General features: G+C 51.9%; 1 protein-coding gene across 1 annotated transcript; it reads left to right on the top strand.

The window, feature by feature from the left end:
• The first annotated feature begins 201 nt into the window (after nt 1–201).
• Nucleotides 202–25,319, top strand: RBP1 (retinol binding protein 1). Its single transcript, XM_034995827.1, has 4 exons — nt 202–599; nt 1,282–1,460; nt 23,114–23,215; nt 25,059–25,319. The coding sequence occupies exons 1-4, from the start codon at nt 527–529 to the stop codon at nt 25,110–25,112; spliced, it is 408 nt and encodes a 135-aa protein (XP_034851718.1). The 5' UTR covers nt 202–526; the 3' UTR covers nt 25,113–25,319.
• The last annotated feature ends 2,183 nt before the right edge of the window (nt 25,320–27,502 follow it).

The following is a 27,502-nucleotide window of genomic DNA, read 5'->3' as shown; positions in this document are numbered from 1 at the left end:
CTGACCCTGGCCGCCCACCAGCCCGACTGGGCCACGGGCGCAGGGCTTCAGACAAAGGCCAGTAAGTGGCCTCTTTTCCTAATCACTCCAGCAAACGCCACGAAATTCTTAACCCTCAAGCGGCTGCTGAATGTGAGAAGTTCAAGGCGTTGGAAGGAATCCCGCAGGAACCAAAGAGTTGGGGCCAATAAAGCACCCCCCCACCCCCATCTCCTCCTTCCTTGGGAGGCGACCTGAAGGTCTGAATGAAGGTGGCCGAGGGCCGGGATAAACCGGGCCCTCCAACAACCCCGGTCCCCGCCCCGCCCCCGCGAAGGGGGAGGAGCGACGGCTGCCAGGGAGCCTCCCGCGGGCTTTGTGCGCGCCTGAAATCCAGCTGTCGCCGTCCTGCAGAGCCCCCTGCCCCCGGAGGGCGCACATTTCCGGGCCGCCCGCCCCCCGGATCACGTCCGGAACCGCTGCGCCCGCAGAGCCCAGAGCTGCTCCTGCCCGCTCCGTGGCCGTCCCGCCCCAATAGCCCCCGGAAATGCCGGTCGACTTCACCGGGTACTGGAAGATGCTGGCCAACGAGAATTTCGAGGAGTACCTGCGCGCCCTCGGTAAGCAGCTGCCCGCGGCGCTCGGCCCCGGGGCGCCCCGCCGGCCAGCGGCTCAGGGACTAGCGGTGGGTTCCCCAGAGCCCTCCCGAGCCCGCCGCCCGCCTGCATCCGCCGGAGCCAGCCTCCGCTCCCTGCGCCCGTTAGCGAAAGGGCCTCCGCCGCCAGGGCTCCGAGGGTGGCCAGCAGGCTGCCAACTGCGAGGGTGGGTGTTGTTAGAGCTGATTAGTGGTAAATATCTGATAGTGGCTCTAGACGTGGATAACTTCATTAGGAAAGCTGGGTTTAGTTTGCTAGTTTTTGTTTTAAAGAGTCAGTGTAAGGGCAGTAAACTTTGTTGCAAGAAAAGAAGAAAAAGAAAGAGGGAAAGAAAGAGAAAAAGAAAAAAAGAAAAAAGAAAGGAAAGAAAGAAAAAGAAAGAAAGAAAGAAAGAAAGAAAGAAAGAAAGAAAGAGAGAGAGAGAGAGAGAGGAAAGAAAGAAAGAGAAAAAAAAAGAAAAGAAGAAAAGAGAAAGGCACAGAACTGGCTGCTCGCTAAGACAGGGCTAAGCGAACAGGGAACCCCAAAGGTCCTGCCCCCCCTCCCCCTGGGAGGAGCTGGCTCCTGGGGCCCCGCTACCTTGGGGACAGTTCTCTGAATTTTCCTGCCAACTCTCTGCCCCTCTCTTCCCTGGCACCCCCTGCAGATGTCAATGTGGCCTTGCGCAAAATCGCCAACTTGCTGAAGCCAGACAAAGAGATCGTGCAGGATGGCAACCATATGATCATCCGCACGCTGAGCACTTTCAGGAACTATATCATGGACTTCCAGGTTGGGAAGGAGTTTGAGGAGGATCTGACGGGCATAGATGACCGCAAATGCATGGTGAGGATTTGCATATACCAGGGCATCTCCTGCCCAGGGGGCCTGACCAAAGGCTGGGCTACTTCATCTGGGAAGGGAGCGAGGGCCCTTGTATTTTAGGGACCAGGGATCTTCACACTGCCAGCCCACAAAGTTGACAGCACGGACTCATCAAGCATACCGCTCTGTCTAAACAGGATAATAATGGTTATGAAAGCTGCAGTTTGTTAAGTCTCTGCTCAGGCACTGAGCCAGGTGCTTTATACATTCAACTTCACCTAATCCTCACAACAACCTGTGAGGGAGGTTTGAGTATGCCCATTTTACAGATGAGGAAACAGTCTCAAAGAGATGAGTAACATGCCCAGAAGAGCACTGTGAGGGAGGGGCTGGGCTGGAACTCCCCACAAGTCTGTTGACTCTGTTCGCCTCTGGCTGTAACACCGGGGCATAATGGAGGAAGGAAAGAAGAAACACAGGGAACCCTTTTCAAGTGTAAAACTTTCTAGCTGCTCTAGCATGAAGCCACTCTGGGAAGCAGGGGACATCACGATCTCCCAGAAGCCTCTGACCTGCCCCACCTCGTCCCCAGACTGAGACCTGGCTCCTGGCCGTCCCCTGCCCTGCCCTGCCCTCCACTGCCCACTGAGCTGCCTTGGAACTTTGCAGCCAATCCCTACTCAGCGGGTCCGTGCCTCTGCAGCCGGGGCTAGAGGAAGCCTTCCTGCAGGAGGGGGAGGGAAGGCAGCAGCGCATCCCCCAGGGCGGGAAGCTGATGACCCAGAGACCCCAATTAGCGTTTCCACAGCAAACTCTGGAAGGTCAGCCCCAAGTCTCCACCAACATTCTTGGGTCACTGGAAGGTCAGGGTGCTCCGGAATCCCTTTCACAGTCTTGGCTCCAGAGCTAGTGTATGCTCACCCCCAGGCAGCTGCCTTCTCCCCTCCCCCTCCGGCCATGTGTGGCTGTGTGTCCTACAACCATGCCAGTTATTTTACACGCAGCCCAGTGAGGGAGAGATTCAGGACCCCATAATATGCAGTGGCCAAGGCTCCGAGAGGGGAAGAGACTTGCAAGAGATGGGATTTGAACCCTAGGCCTTTGGACTTTGAAGTCCATCCTCCTACTCTCAGCCAGGCGCCTCTCTGCTGGTCGCCTTTGCAGAGCCCAGATGGTGGAAGTTTGCTGCGACTGTGGTTGAAGGGGTGCCAGTGGGTGAGGATAAGGAGCCCCAGGCCTGGACTCCTCACCACCCCCTTGTTGATTCATCTGACAGGAGTCAGGAATCAGTGTCTGAGTCTGCTGTTTGGAATGATGGCAGAAGAGGGGGTAGCCAGCAGGGAGTGTCTTTGGAGAAGCCAGTATGATTGTAGAAACCTGTCAGCTTGTGCCTTTAGAGGACCTAAGGCCTCGGAATCCTCGGAGGGGCTCACAGTGGGAAAGGAGAGCAACAGACAGCGTCTGCCTTGGCGAGGTGGGGCCCTGCCTTTCAGATCACTGCCCGGGATCTGCTCCCTGGCCTGCTGCATGTAACTGCACTATGAGGACACTCCTTGTCGCCAGCTCACTCTTAGGGTGCTCACAGAGCACATCAGACACCCCTATTTGTTTTGGGTCACTGCAACCTCTGGAATGTGCTGGCTTGTACTTACTTGGCTAATCATCTTCCGTCTTGCATTCCCTGCGTCATCCGATAATGTGTGAAACATGAATTGATCACCTAGTAATACGAGCTGGTGCTCATTAGTGCTGACTATGCAACATGTCGTGTTACCATTTTATTTCAACTCACTATTCACGGTACTGTTTTCAACCCCATTTTACAGATAAGAAAACCAAGGCAGGATTTTTCATTGTGAGACGTTTGGGAGGTTAAGTAAGTAGCCAAGGGAGGATTTGCATTTTGCCAGCTCCAGAGTCCCTGCCGTTCCCCACGGCCCTGGACCCACTGCTTTCCTCCCACGCTCATCACTACACCAGGCACAGGGACGTGGAGGAGAATGTTGCAATCCCTGATGTCCAGGAGCTCACAGTCTTTGTGGTGGAGACAGACACACAAACTGTCAGAACATAGTGTGATCAGGGGTGACAAAGGGAAGTACCCAGAGGAGGGGATCCCAGAAGGACTTCTGGAGGAGGTGACTTCTACACAAGACAAAAGGGATAGAAGGGAGGGTTTCAGACACAAAGGAAGGGGCACATGGCCGCCTTCTTTTCTCAGCCCAGCAGAAGGACATTAGGACAACCCAGGTGACCAGATCGGGGAGCCCAGCAGCTGGGCGAATCAGATGGGATTGGACTAGGCCTCATGGTCACCTTTGCTGTCGCAGGACTCAGGGCGGCCCCCTCTCAGGTATACGGCACTCACGTACCTTGCTGTTGTTGTTGGAGGGGATGGACGGCCCCCCTGCTCCGGCCTCCCCTTGGCCTTTCACATTGCAGAGAAGCCCTTCTTCTTGGGGCTGCCAACTGGATGGAGGCCTACAGGGAAGAGCATGGCCAGGGGAGGGTGTAGGAGAATAGAATTACAGCAACTGTCCGGCTCGAGGCTTGCAAATGCAGAGGAGCTGCCTGCCTAGAGGCCACCTTGGCTGAGGTGTGTGGGGCCCATGGGGGTCTTGGGCAAGGTGGTTGCCAGAGGTAACTTTCACCACTGCCCCTTCTGCTCCACACAATCTGCACCCACCTGCCAGGAGCAGCATCCAGGAAGAGGCCAATCTGTTCTCAGCATCAGGCCGGCTTCATTCTGAGCTTCCTCACAAGGGTCTCGTTTCTCACCTGGGATCATTCGTTCATCTGTGTTGTTCATCCCTTTCTCGGTCCCACAAGCATTTCATGGTGCTTACTCTATCTTGGCAGCCCCTGTGTTACTGAGATGAACTGCACAAGATTCCTGGCCTCATAGAGCTCAGGGCAGCGGGGAGGCCAGCCACGCAGTGATTGCTGTGTGGATGGGGGCAGGTCAGCCAGAGGAGGACCCCCTACTGGGTCTGGGAGGTCCAGGAAGGTTCCCACAGGAAGTAGTCTGAACAGCGGCTTGAAGGATAGACAGGAAACAACCAGGCAAACCGAAAGGGGACAAGAGGAAGGCCAAGGCCAAGGGAAGAGCAGTTGGTAAATGCTATTTCAGACCTGTCCCACCCCAGGCTCTGGGTTCAGCCCTGGGGACCCAGAGGCAGCAAGGCCTCCGGAGCACCCAGGTCCATGGAGGAGCCAGATGCATCTTCAGGCCATTTTCTTAGGTGAGGGAAGCCCAGGGGGCTGAGGACCACCACGGTGTGGAGGGGTGAGGAAGCAGTGGTCATCAAAGTTGCCCGGCTGAGGGGACCTTGAAAGACCAGTAAGAATTAGGGCAGACGTGGAAAAGGGATAGAGCATTCCAGGCCGAGGGAACCATAAGGACAAAGGCCCAGGGGTCAGAAAAGGCCCGGTTGGGAGAGGGTTTCAGAGGGGAGAGAGGGGCAGTCCACAAAGACTGGAGTGCAAGATGTGGCCCAGGAAGATGGAAGTGATGAGGACCCAGCAGGGAGCCTAGATGCAGCTCTGACTGGCTACAGGGACCCCTTGCCAGGAGGCGCACAGTCAGACTGACACCCTTCCCCAAAGGGCCCAGGGGCTTGCTGGCTCAGTGACCTCTGGTTCTGCCTCCTTCTGTGTGAACAATGTCTGTGCTCTAGAACTGCGGCCTGCAGATGTGTTTTGTTTGGCCTGCACAATGTTTGAAAAATTTCAGAGCCAGTTGCCAAAGATTGCCAGAGATTGTGAGATTTCATAGAAAAATCCGTATTTCTGGCTGTTCTAACCAACCAAGTCAAGATTGCTGAAAACACTGGGTGCCCATTTCTTCCACCCTGGGTGCTGTGTGGGCCCCCGGGACACTGTCACAGTGCTCCCTTTAGATGAGACATTCTCCAGCTCGCCACAGGCCTCACCCCACCCCGTTACCTGAGGCCAAGCGGCCAGATGTCTTTGTTTGCCCTGTGGGTTCCTTAGAGTGGCGGTTCCCGAAGCGCGGACCTGCAGCAGCAGAGCACAAGAATTAGGGAGAGACATAAATTCTCTAGCCATAGCCCTGGCCTACTGAATCAGATCCTCTGGCCGTGGGGCCAGCGGTCTGGGGTTCAATGAGCGCGCCCCACGGCTCTGATGCCGCTGAAGCTTTAGAACCACTGCTCTGGAGGAAAGAACCACCTCTGTGTACCTGCATCTCCATAAACGGTGGGAAAACTAGAACGTCAGCTGCAGAGGGCCACGGGCCACTGGTTGGTTGGGTCCAGCCATCTGCCCCCCATGGACATTGCCATCCGTGCCCAGAGCCACCGGGGAGTGGCTCTCCGTTCTCCCGCCAGGCCGAGGGCTGGAGGACGCAGATCTGTGTGGCCGGGATCACACAGCTCCCATTTCCCGGTCTGTTCCCGGTCCGTTTGACGTGACCCGCAAGCAGCAGGGGCTGTCATTTTGGTGGAAATGTGTAAGGCCTGGGTGTGGCTTTGTTCTGCGCTGCCTCCTGCACGTCTTTATCCACAGAAAGGAAACCTCCAGCCCGGTCTGAAACCAATATCATGTATTAAACCTAGCCCATGGAGCTTTGGCAGGGTGGGGGAGCCAGAATGAGGAAGGTGCCCCTCAACTTCAGGTAGTGTTCCCCACTCCTGGGCCCAGGAATCCCTTGGAATGAGGACTGATCAGGTTCCTTGTCCCTGGCTGTCCCCAGCAGGAGCTGCGTTTGTGGTAGAAGGCAGCCTTGGTCAGCAATCACAGCCGGGAGCCCCACTCCACGCGGTGGCGACAAAAAAGCCATTTGTCATCTCACCGGGGACACTGGGTCAGGCTTGCCCTGGAGGGGGCACCTTTGTTCATGTGGGAGCCTGGCGCCTCCTCCTGTTGATGTGGCTTCTTCTTCAGATCCAGCTGTGAACTCAGGATGACCCCTTGCACAGAGCCTCCCTTCTGCTCTCCCAGCCCTTCACCCCTCCGTTGCTTTCTTTGTTTTTATTGTAAAAGGAAAAAAAGAATTCAAATAGCCCAGGAGAGAGTGGACTGCAAAGGAAAGTGTCCCTTCCCCCACTTGGCCTCATTCCCGCTCCCCAGAGGTTATCTCTGCTACTGTGTCTGTGGATCTGTCGGAAATTGTCCTCGAATATAGAAGCTGTCTATCTATTGATCAGTTAAAAAAAAGCGGGGGAGAGAAAGAAATCCACTCCTTGGCGTGTTGTTTTCTCACTCAATGCTACTTCTTGGGCATCTTTCCATATCAGTGTTTATAGATTTTCTGAATTCTCTCTCCTTTAACCATGTGTTTCCTCCACTTCCTGCCCTGACTTCCTTCCTTCCATACAACCATCCATCCATCCATCCCCCCATGCATCCATCTAATTATATATGGTAATGCATGAAACCCACCAAATTGCTATTAACACTTTGGTTTAAATTCTTGCCAGCTTTCTGATCCTGTTCTTGACTCATTAATGGATTTTTTCTGGTTCATATTTTAAAAGAAAACAGATGGCAGAATTAACTCCCTGGGCCACCAAGCTATGAATGCCCTCAGATTTGGGAGCCTCCTGACTCCTTTCCAAGATGGAAACATGGGGTCTCTTTCATGTCTTCGCTAAAGTTCCCTGACCTTTGAAATCGGTGTCAGCAGCATGCTTTTGAGGATTACAAAAAGAAGAATTAAAGCAACCCAAATAAAATGCCCAAAGTAGCTTTCAAGAATCACACTGTTGTGTTAGGTTTTTTTTTTTTTTGGGCAGGAACAAAGGGAAATAACATGCACTAAATCCTTACCAAGCGCCAGGCCTGCACCAGAGATTTTAGCACTTTTCCTCTTTTGGTCTCCACAGCAAATGCTGTTCTGTAAGTGTCTTTGTGCCCATTTTGGTGATGAGTCTCTGAGGCTCAGAGAGGTGAAGAGCCTTTTTAGCCCCGGGTCACCCAGCCAGCTGGTGGCAGAGGAAGGATTCTAACTGGTCTATTTCTAAAGCTCTCTATTACAAGGTGTCCCGCCCAGCTCAGCTGAGGGCCAGCACCTTAGGTCCTTGTGAGCCCAGCACTGCCTGGAGGCGAGCATAGAGTGCTGACAAGGCCTGAGGTGTGGAGAGGAATGCTGGTATTAGAGTCTGGGTTTGAATCCTCCTCCATTACCCAACTGACAGTGACCTTAAATGATTGGACACACTGCCTCTGTCTTCACGTCTGTGAAATGGGCATCATGGTTGCTGCTCTGCCTGCTCACAAGGCAAATTCTGAGGACCATGGAGATAGTCCAGGGGACAGCGCCTTGTGAAGCCATGATACTGTGCGCAATAAGAGGCCAAAAGCCCTTCCGATGCCCTAGACTGGGGGCAAAGTAATAACTTATGATGGCCAGGTGGCAGTTGGGGCAGCTACCACTGTTTCTTTTTCTGACCAACATTGCCTGCACCCACCCAAAGAAGCACCTCCCGTTCTGCTGGGAGTTACACCCCCACTCCCCTTGTGGAGTCTGAAGGAGCTGCCAATCACGGTACAGTGTCTCTCGTGGGATGAGCACCTTAAACCAGGGTGATGACAGGTCCCATGACCTGTCACATGATTGTACATGTGACCTCATCTCACCCTTTCCTGGGATTTAATTTAGGGACCCTGGCAGAGAGCTGGGTTCTAGTCCCTCTCAAGTTCATCAGCTGGCGGGATGTAGAGTGCCATGCCACCCCCACGGCTGCATGGAGAAATCCAGCAGGAGGGAAAGAGAAGATGAGGCCAGCAGAGAAGCAGAAATGAGAGAGAGAGAGAGAGAAACTGCAATGCTGGGGGTTTGGTGGAGCCCCTGACATGAGCCCATCTCCAAGACTTTCCATGTGCGTGAGCCAGCTAGCGCATTCCCTTTCTTTTGCCTTCAGCTATTTGAACTGGTTTCCCGTCTCTTGCATCTAAAAACATCCTCAGAACTTCTGAGTCCACAGATCATGGTTTAAGAACCGCAACAATAGTTAGAGCCGTAGTTCTCAAACTTGAGCTGCCCACGCCCCTAGGTTTCCAATTCCGGAGGTCTGGAGTGGACCCAAGAATGGGTTTTTCTATTGAGTTCCCAGATGATGCTGATGCTGCTGGCTCAAAGACCACGCTTTTGATGACTACTAAGAAAGAAAAATGAGGATGTGGGCTGGCCCGTGCCCGGGATCCTGTGATGTGCTGCTCATGATTCAGCGTAATAAGCCTGCGCTGGGGTTCCGGGTGTCTGGTTCTGGGGGCTGAATGAGAGCCGAGAGAAGTGGTTCAGCCCCTGCAGATGGAGTCTTCTAGGGGATGCCAAACTTGCAGCGGCCCATGATGGTCTGCAACTGCGCTCCAAGGAGATGACACCAGTGGTTTGTGCAGTGTGCGCAGCAGGTACCAGGAGCGTGTGGGCAAGTATGGGCCACGACCGGGCACTTAGGACCTCTGGCTTTGAGATGAACCTGGATTTGAATCTTGGGTCCACCTTGCAGCTGTGTTTCCTCATCTGTAAAAATGAGCCGGGGTAGCAGTACGGATGGGATTGTTATGAAAATTCCGTGTGGTGGCGAATTATTTCATTTTTTCTATTGCTGTGTAACAAACCACTCCAAAACGTAGTGCTCCCAAACTCCAAGCAAAGCAGTGGTTTATTTTGTTCATGAATCTCCAATGTGGGCAGAGCCCAAAGGGGGTGGCTGATCCTTGCTGCATGTCCTGCCAGCAGGGAGCTGGGGGTCCCTGTTCCCTATGGCCTTCACACTCACTGTCTCCTGGCTGCTTGCGCTTCCTCAGATCATGGCAGCTGGGTCCCAAGAATGACAGGGCCAAGAGAACAAGGCAAAAGGGTGTGACACTGTGGTGATCTGCCTAGCTTCCAAAGTCATATAGCCATATTTTGCCGTATTCTGTTGGTTAAAGCAGTCGCAGGGCCTGGAACCAGAAGAGCTGAGTGGGCAGGACACCCCCTCTGCCCTCCCCTCCAGCCATCTGGAGGCTGTAAGCTGAGGGCTGTCTTCCGGGCCCCTTCGCCCCATGGAAGGCTTCTCTGGTAATCGTCCCCTGCAACTCAGGTCCAATTGCCAACCTTTCACATGGGCTTGGGTATTTCTTCATATTTGACTTAGAGTTGGTTGAGAACTCTGACAGCAAGCACTGTGCCTGGTTCACAATAACTTCCTCCCTGGGAAGCATTTTTGTAGCTATCTCTGTTGTACAGATTGAGTTGTGCTAGGGCATGCGTGAACACACACACATACACACACCCGCCCTCGCCCTCCAAACAGGAACCCCAGGGCTCTGTCAGGCTGCCTGAAATTCCAATACTAGAGCACATTTATTTTGGCTAAATATCCCATGACTTTTCTAGGTGTTTCTTTCTTTTTTTTTTTTTAAGATCTTATTTATTTGTCAGAGAGAAAGAGAGCAGAGGCAGAGGGGAGCGGCAGGCAGAGGGAGAGGGAGAAGCAGGCTCCCCACTGAGCAGGGAGACCAGTGTGGGGCTCGATCCCGGGACCCTGGAATCATGACCTGAGCCGAAGGCAGACGCTTAACGACTGAGCCACCCAGGCACCCACAGGTGTTTCCTTTAATAAGCAAATACCTTAGAGTGCTAGTTGTCTTTAATACAGGGGTATTAATGAGTCTGTCCTTCCTTGCCCCCTGCTCCCCTTCTTTCTTTCCTGACCTGAGTGTCCAAGGACAGCAGAGGAGACTGGGGAAGAGCTGTATAAACAAGATGGACATGGAAGGTGTATAAACCAGGGGTGGAGGATACTCCAGGCTGCAAAAACCCACCTTGACCAGCCTTAACAACATAACTGGCTCTGCACTCAGAAAATGAGGGGGGAGAAATCCCGTCTGCCGGTGCACAACGAGTCAGAAAAATCATCTTGCTCTTTGGCTCAGAGATCCCACTTCTGTGATTATATTCCAGGAGAATCATTCAAAAGAAAGGAAAAAAAAACTACATGTATTTGTACGAAGCTATTTGTTGTAGCTGTGTGGTAATAAGCCTCACCAACCCACATAGAAGCGCAGGCCACCGTCCAGGGGCCTCCAGGTGGCAGGCTCTGCCCTAGCACTTTACATATATTATTTAATCCCCCAACAATCCTGGAGAGGAGGTGCTACTCTCATTTTACAGACGGGGACCCTCAGGTGCCGCCCAGGGTCACACTGCTGGTTAACCATAGCCCTGGGTTTCAACTTCACATCTCTCTGACCCCGACCCTGCGTGGTTGACAGAGCTGGCTGCCTCCTGCTGGTGTGGCCAAGTGCCACATAACCACAGGTGGCTAGAGTGACTGTGGCTTTTTAATTCCATAGACCGCTACGTAGCCACATAAATGATCACTGTGACGATAAATGAAGTGTTTATGGGCAACCACTCAACAAGTTCCATAGATTCTGCTTCTTAGCCTCTCTTTCCTCTTCCCCCTTCCGCCACCCCCACAGCTCTGAATATCTCATGCCAGTAACAATAATAACAATAGTAATAATAATAAACCCCTGTTGAGTTTACTCCTATGCACTAGGCTCAGCATTTTCCATGAATTATTTCTGCACATGGATCTCCCATCCACCATCCTCAATACTTCAGCCCATCCTTCACATTCTAAAAAGGGAATCTGACCAGATCGCTCCCTAGCCTAACCCCCATGGGCTCCCCAGTGCTGACAGGCCAAGGCCAGAGGGGGCTCAGGCTTTTGAGGACATGTCCATGCTGCCTCTCCAGCTCCATTCCCTACCTCACTCCTTATCTTTGTCACCCCCCACCACCACCACCACCACGTGCAGGTGGCTTCACTTGCCATCCACCTTTGCATCTCTCTGCTCACTTCCTTGGGATAAGTCTCCTGCTTCCTCCCCTGGCCGAATAAATACTCATGGTCAAGATGAGCCCGGGCTCAACTGTTCCACCAATCTTGTCCTGACCCCCCATCCCACTGTCCCTCTCTGCAGCCATTGTTCCCAGGGCACCTGTGACCCTTGTTCATGCATTCGAGATGCTAGACAGGGGGCCCACACTTTGCATGTTCAATGCCTAGCACAGAGGGCTCCAGTGTGTTTGTCAAATGAGTGTTAAATAAAAATAGCAGGACCTCAAACAATATAAATGGTAGATCCTATCACTGCAAGATCCATTTGCCATTTTATAACATTTGTTGGGTGTTTCCCATGTGCTAAGAATTCTAGGCACTTTCCATGCGCGAGTTCTTTTAATCCTCACAACTCTGTAACAAGATGGCAGAATTCTTCCTATGTTGTACATGGAATGAATGAAAGGCAGAACAGGGATCAGTGGTCTGAGATGAGGTAATTGGTGGAGCCAGAATCTGGATCCTGGCCGTCTGACTCCAGATTGTTGTCAGAGGGGAGTGGCATCCTTGTTCTGTTGAGTCACAGCTCTGGAAGAATTTCTCTGTGAGGCTTTTGAAATCTCACAGGCAGTGACCCCAGTGAAGTAGTGGTGTCATGGGATGGAACTGTCAGGGGCAGGGGAGCGGGGTCTGCTTTGCATCTCGTTCCCCTCCGCGGTGGAGGCTGTCCACGGCCCAACTCCCTCTGAGGTGGGGCTGAGTCATAACCGGTTTGGAGTCCCATCTACACCACTTACAAACTGGGTGGCCTTAAACAAGTTATTTCACCTCTCCCTGTCTCTCCTTGTCTGTGAAATGGGGATAATTATAAAGTCAGGAATACCTACTACTTCATGGTGAGGATTAGAGGCGAGAAAGTCTGCAATCGTCTAGTCCATCAGTAGGAGCTGGTACTATTAATTCTCTCCTCCTGTAAACTTTGTCCTCCAGAAGACAAACTCTGGAGGTGGCGACATGCGTGGGAAGGACACCCGGCCATCCAGAGAAGAGCTAGCAGAGTTACGTGAGCGGAGGCGGGCCTGCAAGGGCATGTGCCTCTCCACGGTCATAGAGAACACGGCACAGTTCCACATGAGCCCTGTGACCTTCTCCAGCCCCATTTCCCTCCTCCCCATCCAGAACGTTGGCCTCGCCTTGACACTCATTTGACAAACACATTGGAGCCCTCTGTGCTAGGCATTGGACATGCAAAGTGTGGGCTCCCCCTTTCTAGCATCTCAGATGCAAGGCCAGCCGCAGAGGGAACTATTGTCTGTGTCCGACACTGAAATGGGTCCTTGCAACCCCTTGTGTCATTTCATCCTGTTGGCTCTTGCTCTGTGGCAGGACTCACCAGCCCCACTTTGCAGATGAAAACATGCAGGCTCAGAAGGTGGGGTACACTGCTCAGGGTCTCCCTGCTGGAAAGATATAGGGAGGGATTGGGGCTCAGGCCTGCATCTCTCCAAGACTGTCATCGGGCCCCCCGAATGCCCAGCTCAGGCAGGCAAGCCATGGTCCCCTGGTGGGGCCAGCCGCAGCCCCACAGCCTGCCAGGCACTGTCTGCCAGCAAAAGCATCCATGGCAGCAAGGTGCTCACGTGGGAACAGTGAACAGGCTGTGGGTTCAGAGTTGGGCCGAAGTGGGTTGAAACCATGACTGTACTCTTCCTGGCTAGTGTGGCCCTGGGTATGATGACTAAGTGCTCCAGGACTCAGAAGCACACCGTATCTAACCCATTTCTATAAGGCTAATCTATGGAAGAATAAACAGCTACATTGCCTGGGATAGTTTGTCTAAAAAAAAAAAAAAGTATTCATTGCCCGAAAAATTATAAGAGTGCCCCTAGAATGTTTTCTGCCACTTGTTCATTCATTCTACAGCTGGTAATATGCATTTTCTCTGCTGTAGATTCCAAGGTGGGGGTTGGTATCCTGCAGTGAATAAAAGGATCCCAGACCCCAAAGAGCTCTCAGTCGAGAGATCCTGACCTGCTGACGACTCCTCCTCAGTTACTGAGCTAGCATCTCTTATCTTGTGGGAGCTGTTTGTTTCTGTTTGCCTTGAAAGATAAAAAGTAGAAGAAGAAAAAAAAAAAAAAAGAAAAGAAAGATAAAAAGTAGAAACCAGAGGCTCTTGTGAAAGGGATGAAACCTTGGTGGACTCTGCCCTGCGTAGCCCCTCTGAGCACTCTCTGGCAGGTTGGCTCCTCCCTTACTCCGTGACAGCCCCCGCCCCCCCTCCGCCTCCAGGGTGGACTTGATAATAAGCTGAGTCCTTGCCCTGGCTCAAGTAGCAGGCCCCTCTGCCTGCCAGATAAGCAAACATCCGGATTGTACCAGGTCTGGCTGGTTGAGGCCACAAAGATGGAAAGTGCAGGAAAAGAGAGGCTGAGTCATCTCCCCAGTAAATTCTGGGATTAGAGGTGCAGGGTCAGGTTCCATGGGGAGGGTCATGCCGAGAGAGTCCAGCTGGGCAAAGCTCATTTAGAAGCCTCCCTCATGCAGCCCCTGGCCTCCCTGCAACTCTCCAGGCTGTTCGCTCTGCCTGGGATGCCCTCATTCCTCTTTTCCAATTTCTACTTAACCTAACTCTCATGGGGTTTTCCGGTGTCAATTCCAGCATTACTTCCAGCATTAATTACCTCCTCCTGGAAGCCTTCGCTAATAGACCTCAGTCCCTATTTCAGAGACTGATGCGATGCCTTTCCGCTTTCACAACTACCATCACCTGCCTCCACCCAGCACTTGCCATTCTGCTGGAATTCTCTGCTTGTCTTCTTCTCTCATAGTCTGTGTGCTTTTTTTTTTTTATTATTCTTATGTTAATCCCCATACATTACATCATTAGTTTTAGATGAAGTGTTCCATGATTCATTGTTTGTGCACAACACCCAGTGCTCCATGCAGAACGTGCCTTCCTCAATACCCACCACCAGGCTAACCCATCCTCCCACCCCCCTCCCCTCTAGAACCCTGTTTGTTTTTCAGAGTCCATCATCTCTCATGGTTCGTCTACCCCTCCGATTTCCCCCGCTTCATTCTTCCCCTCCCACTACCTTCTTCTTCTTCTTCTTTTTTTTTTTCTTAACATATGTTGCATTATTTGTTTCAGAGGTACAGATCTGAGCTTCAACAGTCTTGCACAATTCACAGCGCTTACCAGAGCACATACCCTCCCCAGTGTCTATCACCCAGTCACCCCATCCCTCCCACCCCACCCCCCACTCCAACAACACTCAGTTTGTTTCCTGCGATTAAGAATTCCTCATATCAGTGAGATCATATGATTCATAGTCTGTGTGCTTTTGAGAGTAGGGTCCTCGCCTCACCTGCCTCTTTTTCCAGCACCCAAGGCTAGTGTGCAGGTGTCGAAGCCACAATTGCCAAATGTTTCCTTGCACAGAACCATGCTGGAGAATCCTGCTCATTCAAGAATCCTCTGAGATCAGGTAGCTGCGGAGCACAGTAGCCGAGAACATGGACTCTGGAGTCAAATCTCATCTCCCTACTATATGGCTGGGTGACCTGAAAGCCTCAGTCTCCACATCTGTAGGATGGCAGAAATATAACTGCTCCAGAAAGATACCCCATGCTGTGTTTAATACCCTGCCCAGCACGTAGTGAGTATTCAGCACATGTTGTTAGGGGAATGATGGTGATGGTGACAATGACAGTGATGCTTTTACTTCCACCAGGAAGCCTTCCCTGCCCCTCCTGGCTGGGTTGGGTACCCACCACACAGCCCAACACAGAACACAGTGGTGTTGATGCCAGTTTCCCTGTCTGCCATCCCCCCAGGCTGACCTGCTCCGTGGTACGGCTGGGCTCTAGCCCAGGCTTCAGTCCCTGGATTGGGACTCTCGGTACTGGGTCCCTGGATTGACTGAGCACAGTTCCACATGGGCCCTGTGACCTCCCCCAGCCCTGTTTCTCTCCTCCCCATCCAGAACGTTGGCCTCATAGGACCTTGAGCTCTCTGAGGGCTTCTTGTTTTAAAATTGATCCTGGGTACTTTCCGGAATGTTTAAGGAATTTTAAAAATGACATGTCAAGATTTGTCTTAACATCTTAGCATTTTGTTTGTCCCAAGAATTGTTACCATTTGTCGTTAGCTCCTTCGTGGCATCAGCATTGTATTCTTTCGTGCCCACAAAGGCCTTGTTGTGGCTTTACTGGTTTGTAGTAGTTGCTTTTAACAGCTTTTATGTCTCTAATTACTCGCTCACATTTTAAGGCCTTATTAATTTAGTTTTAATCTGCTTTGAGAGAGAATTGGCTTCCCCCACAGCCCCCGAATGTGCTGATTTTAGATAATTGCCAGCCTCCTGGGAGGGGGTCAGGAGAAGAGGAGTGAGTACATCGCTCACCCAGTCTCGCTTCATGGGCAGCGAGTGGACTTCTCCGCCAAAAAGAACTGGATCCAAGTGATGGCTCAGCCCATAACCCCTAGGAGACTTAGGCTCGTTGCCTAACAAAGTCTAATACTAAGTCTAATTTTTATCAGCTCTCAAGCTTAAAGGTCAAGTGAAACAGAAGTACCTGGCACTTGGCAGGTTCTCTGTTACCTTCCCTGACCTTCCCATTTGCTCACTCATTTAACACAGGCACCAGAGGCTGAGAACCTTCTTATTGTCCCAGGAACCCTCAAAGGGTGAAGCACACTTTAAAATCAAACTCCAGGAGGAATGGCCAATTTGCATCTTTTAGCAATTCACATCATGTACAGGAGGCATCTGGTCACTGTCTGGTTTTTCCATCCCCCACCCCTTCCAAAGTTTCAAGAGCACAGGCTTTGGAGTCAGACCTGGGTCAATCCTGGCTCGGGCTTTTGCACACATGGCTGCCTCCCTTCTGACCTGGCTCTGGAACCACAGAGACAGTAAGGTTCAGCCCCAGCCATCTCCGGGGCGGGGGTGGTCCATAAGCACAGGGCTTGCTGGAGCTGCATGGGCAAGTGGGGAGGGTTCCGTGATCAAGCCTCCCCCTGCTCACTGGAACGGGTGTTTGGGGCATGTAGGAGTTTTAACAACTGTCACACATCCCTGGGAGGCAGGTTGAGTCCCACTCTTTGTAGACCGTGACGGGTCACTGCCAAGAGATGCGTCCATGCAGTGGGAATGGTCTGTCACTCCCAGTACAGGTCATCTGCATGGGGCAAGGGGGCCTCGGGACCCCTGGGCCGTGCTTCCTAAGCAGCACCAGCTGGGGTTTCTAAGCGGTCGGGGGAGCTGGGTAACGGCTTTTGAAGTGACAGTTTCCCTTGTCAGGGTGAGGCAAAGCTGCCTTCATTCATCTGTAGGTGCATGTCTTTCCGGGAAAGCCGCTGAAAAGGCCAAAGTGTTAGAGGTTATTTGTTTTTTGGTTTGTTTTTTTTTTTAAAGATTTTATTTATTTATTTGACAGAGAGACACAGCGAGAGAGGGAACACAAGCAGGGGGAGTGGGAGAGAGAGAAGCAGGCTTCCCGCGGAGCAGGGAGCCTGACACGGGGCTCCATCCCAGGACCCTGGGATCATGACCTGAGCCGAAGGCAGATGCTTAACGACTGAGCCACCCAGGCTCCCCAAGGTTATTTGTTTTTAATAGAAAAGATAGACTGACTTCACTTTACAACCCACCGCCCTGGACTCCAGCCCTTTTGCAGACCTGCAGGTCTCTGCGGTGAGGATTACTTAGGAAAGGAACTGAAGGGGTGCCTGGGTGGCTCAGTAGTTAAGCGTCTGCCTTCAGCTCAGGTCATGATCCCAGGGTCTTGGGATCGGGCCCCACATCAGGCTCCTTGCTCAGCGGAGAGCCTGCTCCTCTGTCTGCCTGCCTCTCCCCCCCGTGCTCTCTCTTTCTTTCTCTCTCTGAGACAAAGAAATAAAATCTTAAAAAAAAAAAAAAAAAAGGAAAGGAAAGGAACTGAAGGTGGCCAGACTCCCCCTTGTCCTTGGAATTGTCTGGGCTTCGTTTCCAGGGTGAGTCCCAGAGCCCATGGTGGGGGTGGGGGCAGCACTGCCTATCCTCGTGGTTTGTGCCTTGTCCACCTCAGTCCCCACAGGCATATGCCTTCCCATGCCACTTGGAAAGCATCAGGAACATTCTCTTGCCTCGAATTCCCCCATTAGGCTCTGGTTAAATGGATTAAGCAGCAGTGAGTGTCTGACCTGGGAAACTGGGTTGAATGCCCTCTTAAAGACCCTTTCAGACATGGCATTCACAGGGCAAGCGAATCCTTGTCCCAGATGTTCCTGCTCCTGGCCCAGCGAAGGTGGCTGGCTCTTACTGCAGAAGGAGGTCACAGGGCGAGTTCTTCGGTGCTGGGGAAGGTTGTCATCAGGGATTATCACAAGAAAACAAGGGACCGTTGTTTCTTACCCGGTCTCCTTCCAACATTACTTCTTTCCTTATTTCCCCTCATCTCTTCTTTCCCCTCATCTCTTCCCCTCACATCCTCCCCGACTCCCCGACTCCCCACCCCTCTTTTCTGTTCTTAGGACAAATCTGATCCTCTGGGGGAGTGGCTGGTTTATGCCCACAGGGTACAAAGCTTAAAAAGAAAAATCCATTCCCACCGAAAGTGAACATAGGAGAGCCAAGGGGGAGAACTAAATCACCTCGTTGGAGCCCTCACTGCTATCAGGGGCAAGTCTCCAAATGGATCTTCTGCTGAAACAAAAACTAATTAGGTTTTAGGGACGTGGACATTGCAGTGCTCCCGGGCGCCCAGCTCAGCAGGCAGCCCCTGCCAAGTCTCCTCTTGGGTCTGGGTCCAAGGCTCCTGGAAGGGAAGGAGCTTCTGAAACATTTAACCATGCTGAATAGCCAATCCATCACTCCCTCACAAACCTCCAACTTCAAACAAAAGCCTTTTAGTTATGGTTCAACTTGGACCAGAAAATCCCCTCCGTATCTAAACTCTGGATGCCTTGATTACCATGACTTAGTGCCTCATATGGCAGCCCTGTGCATTTTATGTATTTTTTCTCTCATCCTCAGCACACCTTAGGGAAGTAGGTCTCTTGGTTGTCTAATGCCACATAGCAAAGCACCCCAAACCTAGTAACTGGAAAGGGCAACCATGCATTCCCATGATTCTGTGGGTTGATTGGGCAGTTCTGCATGTAGCTAAGGCTCGGCCGGGGTGCGTCAGTTCTCATGACGTAACCTCTCTCTCGTCCTCCAGGCTTCTCCCCCTGGCCTTTCTCCCCAGTAGAACAGACTGGCCTTCCTTGAAGCGTAGTAACTCAGTTCCCAGAGGGAGGGTTCTGAGGGACCAAGCCCCCAGCGTCCATGTGTTTATAAAGGCGCCGCATGCATCATGTCCCATTGGCCAAAGCAAACCAAACGGCCAAGGCCAGGGTCATTGTGGGAGGGGACTTCACAAGGGTGTGAATATGTGATTCACTGGGGGCTACCCACGGAACAGTCGGCCACAATACATAACACTAATCCCTCTTTCGTAGATGAGGGCACTGAAGCTCAGAGAGGTGACTCCCATTGCCCAGAGTCTTTCCTCATAGCTAGGGACAGAGGTCCCAGGTCTGTTGACTCCAAGGAACATGCTCTTTGCTGACAGTACTGGGTCAACCTGATACAGGTGGAGGGAGTACCATGAGAGGGGGCAGGTACCAGGAGCCCAGTGTAGACGATGGCTGACTTTCCGGCCCTCTTTAACCTGGAGGACAGCCTGGCAGTTTCCCCGGTCCACAGGGTGAGTGCCCTCCCTGATGGTTCCACCCAGCAGATCAGAGCCACGGGGCTGTGTGCGGGGACAGGCAGCGCTAGCAGGCATTGGAAACACGCTGCAGGCCACAGTCCCAGTTTGTAGCCTCACACTGTGGCCCCATCTACCCCCCAGCCTTGTTCCTGCCTCTCCTTAAGCCCGGGACAGCTTTTACAGCACTAGCTTGCTTGTCCTTACTCACTGTGTTTGGAATGCCTTCCCACTTAAAACAAAAAACAAAAAAACTAGTTAATGTTTCCTGTGAGAATGAGGAGCTCTCCCAGGCACCATAGCCACTATGCTTCCCCTAATCCCAGTGCCAACCACACTGGGCTGTAAGCACCTGGCACTTCTCTGTCTGCCCTTTAGGACCCACCTCTGGCTCCCAGCAACCACACCCAACAGTGGTTGGACTGAACCGAAAGGTGCTCTCCTGGGGGGCGGCTCAGAGTCTCAGCATAATGGCCAAGTGTACCTGCAGGCCCCATAGTCTTCAGCAGATATCTCCAGGTACCCTGCCCTAGGCTGGGAAACATGGGGCACGGAGTCACGCAAGGCTCATGTTCCAGCCCAAATTCTTTCCTTGTTAGCTGGGCGACCCTGAGAAAGTCACTTAGCATCTCTGAGTTCAGCCTCAGAGACTATTCTCGTCTCTGTTCTTTCTAACTCACCCAAGGTCAGAGTCAATAGGAACTTGAGGTTGAGAAAGTGCCTTTGGAAACTACCATAGCATTTGTGCGTTAGGGATCCTTCTTTTAAAGGGGCCTGATTGGTAGGGCTCTAAGAAAGGGTTCTCTATACCCAAAGATCCTTCCACCCACTCTTATATCCCTCCATCTCTCAGGATGCCTGAAATTCTGCTATCCATCATTCTTTTGGTAAGGTATTTTATTATTTATATCCAAATGGTCCCCATTAAAAGATGTCAAATGATCTAGAAAGGGTAACATGTTAGTTCAGGAGAAAAGCCTGCCTTACCATTAATGAACATCACTTTCAAGCTTCATGCCCTGACATTGGTGTTGGAAGGTAAATAGGTGTGAGCTTTCTGGGGATCAAGTTGGCAATACTTATCAAAAGCCTTAAAAATATGCATACTCTTTAATGCAACAATTCTTCCTCTGTAAATTTATTCTAAGAACATGATGTGTTCAGGGGCGCCTGGTGGCTCAGTTAACATCAACATCCAACTCTTGATTTCGGTTCAGATCATGATCTCAGGGTCGTGGGATCGAGCACCATGTGGGGCTCTGCTGGGTGTGGAACCTGCTTGGGAGTCTCTCTCTCTCTCTCCTTCACCCTCTGCCCCTCCTGCCTAACAAAAAGAACATGATGTATTCAAAACTGTGTATACCAGGCAGTCTTGTTTATAATAGCACAGAATAATAACTAAGAATACACAATGAGCTAAATAATAGTATGCATATACAATGAAATACTAGTGAGCTTAGCCTCCTGGTCCTGTGACCAGTGCACAGTCACATGGGCCACAACACACAGAAGGGCCCCTCACTTGGTTTAATGCTCTGCTGTCACCATCTTAAAATTCCAAATCATTTTTTTTCAAAGGAGCCCCTCATCTTCATTTTGCACTGGGTGCCACAAATTATGTAGCCATTTCCTGAATATTATGTAACAATTAAAATAATGCTTATGCAGAATGTTTATTGAAGGGGAAAATTGCTTCTATTAAATGAAGAAACTAGGGTACAAAACCATAAATGATGTAATCCTAATTTTTTAAAAACAGAAATATATATATGCATTAATAGAACAAGAGAGTGGACATAAATACATCAAAATGGTAGAGTAATTATCTCTGAGGAAGCAAGGTTACAGGTGTTCTTCTTATTCCTGTGCTCTTCTTTGAGCGTTTCTTGCATTTTCCAGCCCAGAGGGCATGAATATGCTTATTGACTGTAATATATCTGGCAGAAGCAGAAGTGTGTATATTGTAACTGGGAACCAGCAATCCTCTCCTGGCCTCTGATCTGAGTCTGGAGCCCTTAGTATGCAAAGTAGACTTCTGGATAAACAAAGAGGAGTTCAGTCGACGAGGAAGCCAAATACTCTGACGAGCTCCTTGAAGTCGAGGAATGTCTGATCTCTCAGCCCCCACATCCCTCTGCAGGCCTGGCACAGACAAGGCACGCAGAGAATGGGCATCTTGTCTCGTGGCTTGGCTCATTAGTGGTCTCTGCCTGCGACACACCTCATCCAACATCCACTTCGTTACGTTCTGATTTGGAAGTGGGACCTTCTGTCTTGGGGCTGGACATGTGCCCTGAGTGATCTCTAGACCCCGGAAAGCAACGTCCCGGCCCCAAGTCCTCCTGTGCCGCTTCTACCTCAGGGAAACAGGCTCCAGGACCAGAGGTCAGACTGATTCCTGCGCAGAGCTGGCTCCACCTGGCGCGCTGTGTTCCATCGCAGGCTGCATCCCGACAGCAGAGGGCACCAGTCATCAGCAGGCCCTGGAGGGAGACTAGGGCTTGGGAGAAGGAGGCCGCCGTCTTCCTATAAGGAGTGCCCCCACTCACTGCATACTTCTCCTTCTCTCCTGAATCCTGACTGTCCGAACATGCCCGGGAACCCAAGGACCCTGGCACCTTACCTCTGTAAAGCTAAGGCCTCTGAATTGATGGCCTCTGGCCCCCTCCTGTGACGGGGGGGAACCTGGGGGCCCAGAGAAGGGGTGGACTTGGCTAGAGCCACACAGTGAACAGGGGCAAACGGAGTCCTAACTGCTACAGTGGGGAGGCAGGGCTTATAACGTGGAACTGCCACATAGGGGAAGGCTGTTCCAGGGGAGGTGGGGAGCTGCAAAGATGGGGCATGCCCTCTGCACCTGCACATGGGTCCCAGTCCAGACCATGAGTTCCTGGACTGTCTCACCTCTGAATTCCAACTCCTAAGCCCTGTATTTCTGAGCGAGCCCTTGCCACTCCAATAAGACTGTGAAGTCTCCCATGGACATAGGCTGAGCCCTGTGGCTTCCCTCCTCCTGCTGTCTGTCTTCCCTTCAGCATGCCCAGCAGTTGGGCAGGGCACAGAGTGCTCAGGGAGGATGAGAGGGCTCGAGGGTGGGGAGCAGGGTGGCAGTGAGCACCAGCCGGGCAGTGGAAGCTTCCCCCTTGTTCTCCCAAGGTTCCCTGGAACCCACCTGAGGAGCTTCCAGAGCATGCCTGATGTGCCGCATGTCTGTGTCTTCATCTTATGGTCATCCACTGAAAACCCCTCTCCCCCCGTGTCTCCTTTCCTCTACTTCAGCTCCATTCTCCTCTCCTTCAAGGTCCAGCCCTGTTGCTTCCTCCTCCCAGAGCTTCCCCTTCTCTGACTCTCTGCTGGGATCCCACAGCATCTGGTCTGTGACTCTGGTGACACCGGGCACCTAGGAAAGCAGTGTAGTCTAAGTGGGGAGGAGGGCTTCAGAGCCCCACAGATCTGTGTTCTGACCTGACTCTGTCATTGGCCACCTGGGTGAACTTGGCCAGTTCCTTGACCCGCTCTGTAAAACAGAGAAGCTAATCCATGCTCCAATGGACAGTCATGAGGATTTGGAGACAGCACAGAGAGCGCCTGGAAGAGCTGTCGTTGTACCTCCAGCTGGTTATTTACATCTCAGGTCGTTCTCCATGAAGTGGAAAGCTCTTGGAGGGCAGGGCTCGAGTCTTTTAGGTGTCCTAACCCTGCAAAGGTTGAAATAATGGAAGGGAGGGAGGGAAGAAGGAATGGTCTGGAAACGGGCAGGGCACTCTGAGAAGTCAACCTCACCTGCAAGATGCAGGCTGATAGCCCTCTCCCTGCCCACCTGCTGTGTGCCCAGCCTCCGAAGCCTTCCTCCCTTCCCAGCCCCCTACTCAGCCTCAGCTCTGAGATTCCCCACCCTAATGGCCTTTTCTCTCCTAATTTCCCCTTTAGGTGAAATCTAGGAAGGTTTTTATAAATTTTAAAACTGATTTGCATACTGTAATAAGAGCACATGGTGGACAGAGTTAGGCTGCAAATTTTCTGTAACGAAATTGACTTGAGCGCTCCCTGGGTTATCAAGGTTGGGGCTGCCCCTCCCCCAGCCCCTAGGGGCTGCTTGCTCAAGGCTGACCACCCTGTTCTTTTGCTTGGCAGACCACGGTGAGCTGGGACGGGGACAAACTCGAGTGTGTGCAGAAAGGTGAAAAGGAGGGACGTGGCTGGACCCAGTGGATTGAGGGTGACGAGCTGCACCTGGTAGGTTGCTGGTGTGTGGGGTGGTAGGGGGCAGAGCTGGGCCCAGAGACTCTGTTCACTGTTGAGGTCCAATGGACTTTGGAAGAATGCCCTGCGGCTGGGCCTTGGTTCTGCTCTGAAGCTTCTCTTCTAAGGGCCTGGAGAAGACGCTTGAGTGACTTTAAAAACCAAGGGATGTGTTTTCAAGGTCTAGGCTGACTCAGTTGTCCAGCCAGAGGCAGGAGGTGAGGAGGTGCATCAGACATGGAGCTAAGCTCTTTTGCATTCCATGTCTCTTTCTGTTCTCTCAGCAGCCCCATGGGCCAGGTACTATTAGGGTTCCTATTTTGGAGATGGGGACACAGAGGCTTACATCTAAGTTACACAGCTAGAAACCGGAAGAACTGAAATTTGCTCCCAAACAATGTCTGTGTTCACCATGCCAAGCTGTGGCAGGCTAGAACCAAGGAGAATTCTTTAAGCTTCTCTAAGACATGATCTCAACACTCTAGGTCAGGGGAGAACAGGCCTTTCTCAGTTCAGGTGTGGGCCTCCAGCCTGGGAACTCTGGTCAAAGCCACTTCTACTCCACCCGTTGTCTGGGAGAAGCACACACAAATCTAGAGTAACAGTCTTAGCCCCTGGAGGGCTAAAATAACACATGTCCTTTGAAAGGAGACCTCCCATCACTCCTGCCCCTTTGGAACTCCCCAACTACCTTCCTTCCGAGAAGAAAAAAAAACCTTGTCCGGGTGACCTGGCTTCAACTCCTGACTCACTGGGTACCTTTGAGTAAGTGCCTTCCTTCCCTCAGCCTCATCTGGAAAATGCCATCCTGCCACATGTGGGTTCTGCAAAGACCAGAGTCTGTAAGAGCCCTGGGATGTGTGAGTGCTGGGAGGAGGCAGGAGGGCATGACTTTCAGAGGCAGCTTGGGCTAATGCGGAGAGCCTGGGCTGCAGCCTGACCTTGCGCCCGTCTTCTCCCCGGGCCTCTATTTCCTCAACTGCAGAGCAATGAGGGAAGATGATGGGATCTCCACTGGCTCTTTCCGCCCAGTAGTTCTGTGGCTCAATGCCAGAAGTTGCAAACTGAGGGCCTCGGGCCTCTTATTTGGCCATCAGTGAGCTTCAAACTTCTTCAGGCAACAATTTAAAAATTAGGAGATGTCACATAAATATTCAGATTTCCAGCCCCCTGCAAACAAAACAAAACACTTGCAAGGTGTGGTAACACTGTGCTGTCATTCCTCCTGGCATCTCCGCGGGGGCTGCCCTGTAGGCAGGGCATGGGTCTTCTGGGCTGCATTTTAATACTACCTGGGAGCTTTTACTAATAGCTGTTCCAGTGCTCCATCCACTGAGACACTGATACAACTGGTCTAGCCTGGGACCCAGGCATTTTTCAAATTCCCCAGGTACTCCAACGTACAGCTGAAGCTGGAGTCTCCGTGCTAATTTCCAGCCTTGGCCTGTGACAACCTACTGAGTCCCCTGGGGGCCAAGCCTTGCGTCTGGGCCTGATTTCTTCCAGGCCTGGGCACAGACTCTGTCCTGGGCTCAGGCCTGAGGCCCTAAAGCCTTTCGGCCCCTAGAGCATAGTAAGGGAAGGGGAGGCATCAGAAGGTCCTGTTGGCCAGTTTTGAGCTATATCTGTTTCCCAGCCAGCTCTGCCTACAGGGCATAGCAGAGCCCCATCTCCACGGATCCGGTTCAGCTGACTTTCCAAGGAATTGGTTAGTTGCAACCAACGCTTGAGGAAAAATAACAGACATGGAGTATTTTCCAAGTTCCTGCCCCTGCATGCACTGAGCCCCAAGTGTGACCTTGCTCTGGCCAGTGATAAGCATCTGCTTTTGTTTCAGGAGATGAGAGTGCAGGGTGTGGTCTGCAAGCAAGTATTCAAGAAGGTGCACTGAGGCCTGGGCAGACCTGGAGCTCGAGGAATGAGCAGCGTGGACGTGTGGGCCAGTATCCCCTTCTTTTCGCAGCATGGGCCGAAATGTCCAGCCGTCCCCAGGCATCTGTTAGCAGAGGCTCTTTCTTGGTTTTGTCTCTTTTCTTTTCCTTAAAACAAAGCCATCACAATAAAAGTGATTTCTCCCCAAGACATCTGTTTTGAAGAAGCTTCCAAACCCTCCTGTGTTCACTTTTTCTCCGGGGCTTCTGAAGCCATCTTCTCCTGATGCCACCCCTGGGCCGAGGGAGAAATTTATCCACACACCTGCAGATTTAGTCCTGACATTGTACCTGTAAGGTCTTTCCCCACGGGCAGAGGCTTGGGCTCAGGATGTGTGACCTCACATTCAGCTATAGGTGTATTAAGTACCTACCATGTTACATGTCCATTCAGGGCCAAAAAATGTGGTGAGTGCCACAGAAGCAGGAGAAGATGCCCTCCACCCTGGGCACTTAAAGCCTGGTGAAGTAGATCCAACCAACGGAGATCTCCAGCTCCATGGTGTACACATAGGAGATGCTCTAAAAATTACTTGCAAATGAGATGGAACTGGATAGAACTGCAAGCCAAAGCTAGAATGAGGTGAACCTTAATCAAAGTCAATTTCCAGTTGGATTTGATTTCAGAGGCATCATGAGCACATACTTCACCACCCCCAAAACCATTCCCACCTCATCTATGGGCTGCCGTAAAGCCTTCGTTTTCACAGATGAGGCATAACTTGCAAATCACTCCAGAGGAGAGAAAGCAGCCTCGTGTTCACACTAAAGTGTAATTGACTGCTAGTGTGCTTCTGCCTAAAGGAACTCAGGGAAACTGCAGGGTGAGTGAGGAGATGAGAGACCAGAATAGGGAAAACCACTGGGACACGGAAGACTTACATCCAGGACCCCTTCAACATCAGTTCTGCTTAGGCTGTGCCCTGCCCCTTATAAAGAGTGCTGGGGTAGGAGTCAGAGGAGTGGAGTTCGAACGCCAACCCCACCACTCACAGGGCAACACCACACGTCCCTGGCTCTCACTTCTCAGATCAGAAAACCCCACTAACAATCTACCTCACCTCCCACGAGGTGGGTTGTGAAGCTTGGTAATGCGTACACAACTTGGAGACTGCCAAGCACTAGACCAGAGGCTCTCGGACCTGGCTGAACATTAGAACCACCTGCGGCGCTTACAGAACTCCCTATACCCAGGCCGCTCCTCAGAACCAGTTACATCAGAGTGTCTCCAGGTGGGACCCAGGCACCAATATTTTTTAAAGCTCCCCACGTGATTCTAATATGCCACTCAAGAATCACTGCCCCAGACTGTTGTTTCTTTTTTTTTTTTTTTAATTAATTTATTTATTTATTTGACAGAGAGAGAGATAGCGAGAGCAGGAACACAAGCAGGGGGAGTGGGAGAGGGAGAAGCAGGCTTCCTGCCGAGCAAGGAGCCCGATGTGGGACTCCATCCCAGAACCCTAGGATCATGACCTGAGCCGAAGGCAGACGCTTAACGACTGAGCCACCCAGGCGCCCCAGACCGTTGTTTCTAACCTGAGGGTAATCCAGCCCCTGCCTGGGGTCATCTGGCAATGTCTGGAGATACTTGATTTAACTACTTGGGTGGGGCCAGGCCTGCTGCTAAACATCCTACAATGCACAGGACGGCCCCCACACTGAAGAATTATCCAGCACAGTATGTCAAAGTTAAGGAACCCTGCCCTAGACACGTGTAAGAAATGTTGAATGTTTTTTTTATTATCCAGGTCATGTCTCTGGCCTAGACCAGGGAAATGAAAACCCAGAATTGCTGAGGATTTTAGAGACCTTTTCATCTTTGCCCTGGTCTGGCCCTGAAAATAGAGCAGTCACCGGCAAAGAGCCTATAAAGGCCGTTCACTCATTCATCACACAAATGTCTAATGAAGCCCTATTCAGTGCCAAGCACTGAGCTAGCGTCATACCTGCTGGGCATCCAGGAGTTCCCATCCTGTCCCATCCCAGGGATTAAGACCCCCATCAGATCTCCATTCCCGATACGTAAATGCCTGGCCCAACAGTTAGGGTCTGGTGGGGACTCAAAGTGTGGCCCCATTAGCGTGAGTGCACATGTAACCTAGGAGCCATGCCCCGCCCCCTTGGGAATCTCTGGTCCCAGGGGGAGACGCAACCCCACTCTGATTGGAGAGCTTGACTACCAGGATCTATTTTAAGGGGCAGCGGGAGCCCGCCGAGGTTTTTGAGCAGGGGCGTGGCAGGATCGGCCTTTCAGCAGAACTAATCCCCGAGCCATTCTCTCAGCGGTAAGAAGAGAAAAGAAGGAAAAATACCTATTGCAGCTGAGCACCGGGCAGTCACCTTTAAC

Source organism: Mirounga leonina, unplaced genomic scaffold, assembly GCF_011800145.1.
Source record: "Mirounga leonina isolate KUSES-001 unplaced genomic scaffold, KU_Mleo_1.0 Mir_115, whole genome shotgun sequence".
Lineage (NCBI taxonomy): Eukaryota > Metazoa > Chordata > Mammalia > Carnivora > Phocidae > Mirounga > Mirounga leonina.
Note: the sequence above shows the minus strand (reverse complement) of the source record. Positions and strands in the feature narration are given on the sequence as shown.

Excerpts from the sequence above, each read along its gene's own strand:
- RBP1 (XM_034995827.1), top strand. The coding sequence starts at position 527 with ATGCCGGTCGACTTCACCGGGTACTGGAAGATGCTGGCCAACGAGAAT. Across the intron at positions 1,461-23,113 it reads TAGATGACCGCAAATGCATG|ACCACGGTGAGCTGGGACGG; the intron begins GTGAGGATTTGC and ends TTTGCTTGGCAG. Across the intron at positions 23,216-25,058 it reads AGGGTGACGAGCTGCACCTG|GAGATGAGAGTGCAGGGTGT; the intron begins GTAGGTTGCTGG and ends CTTTTGTTTCAG.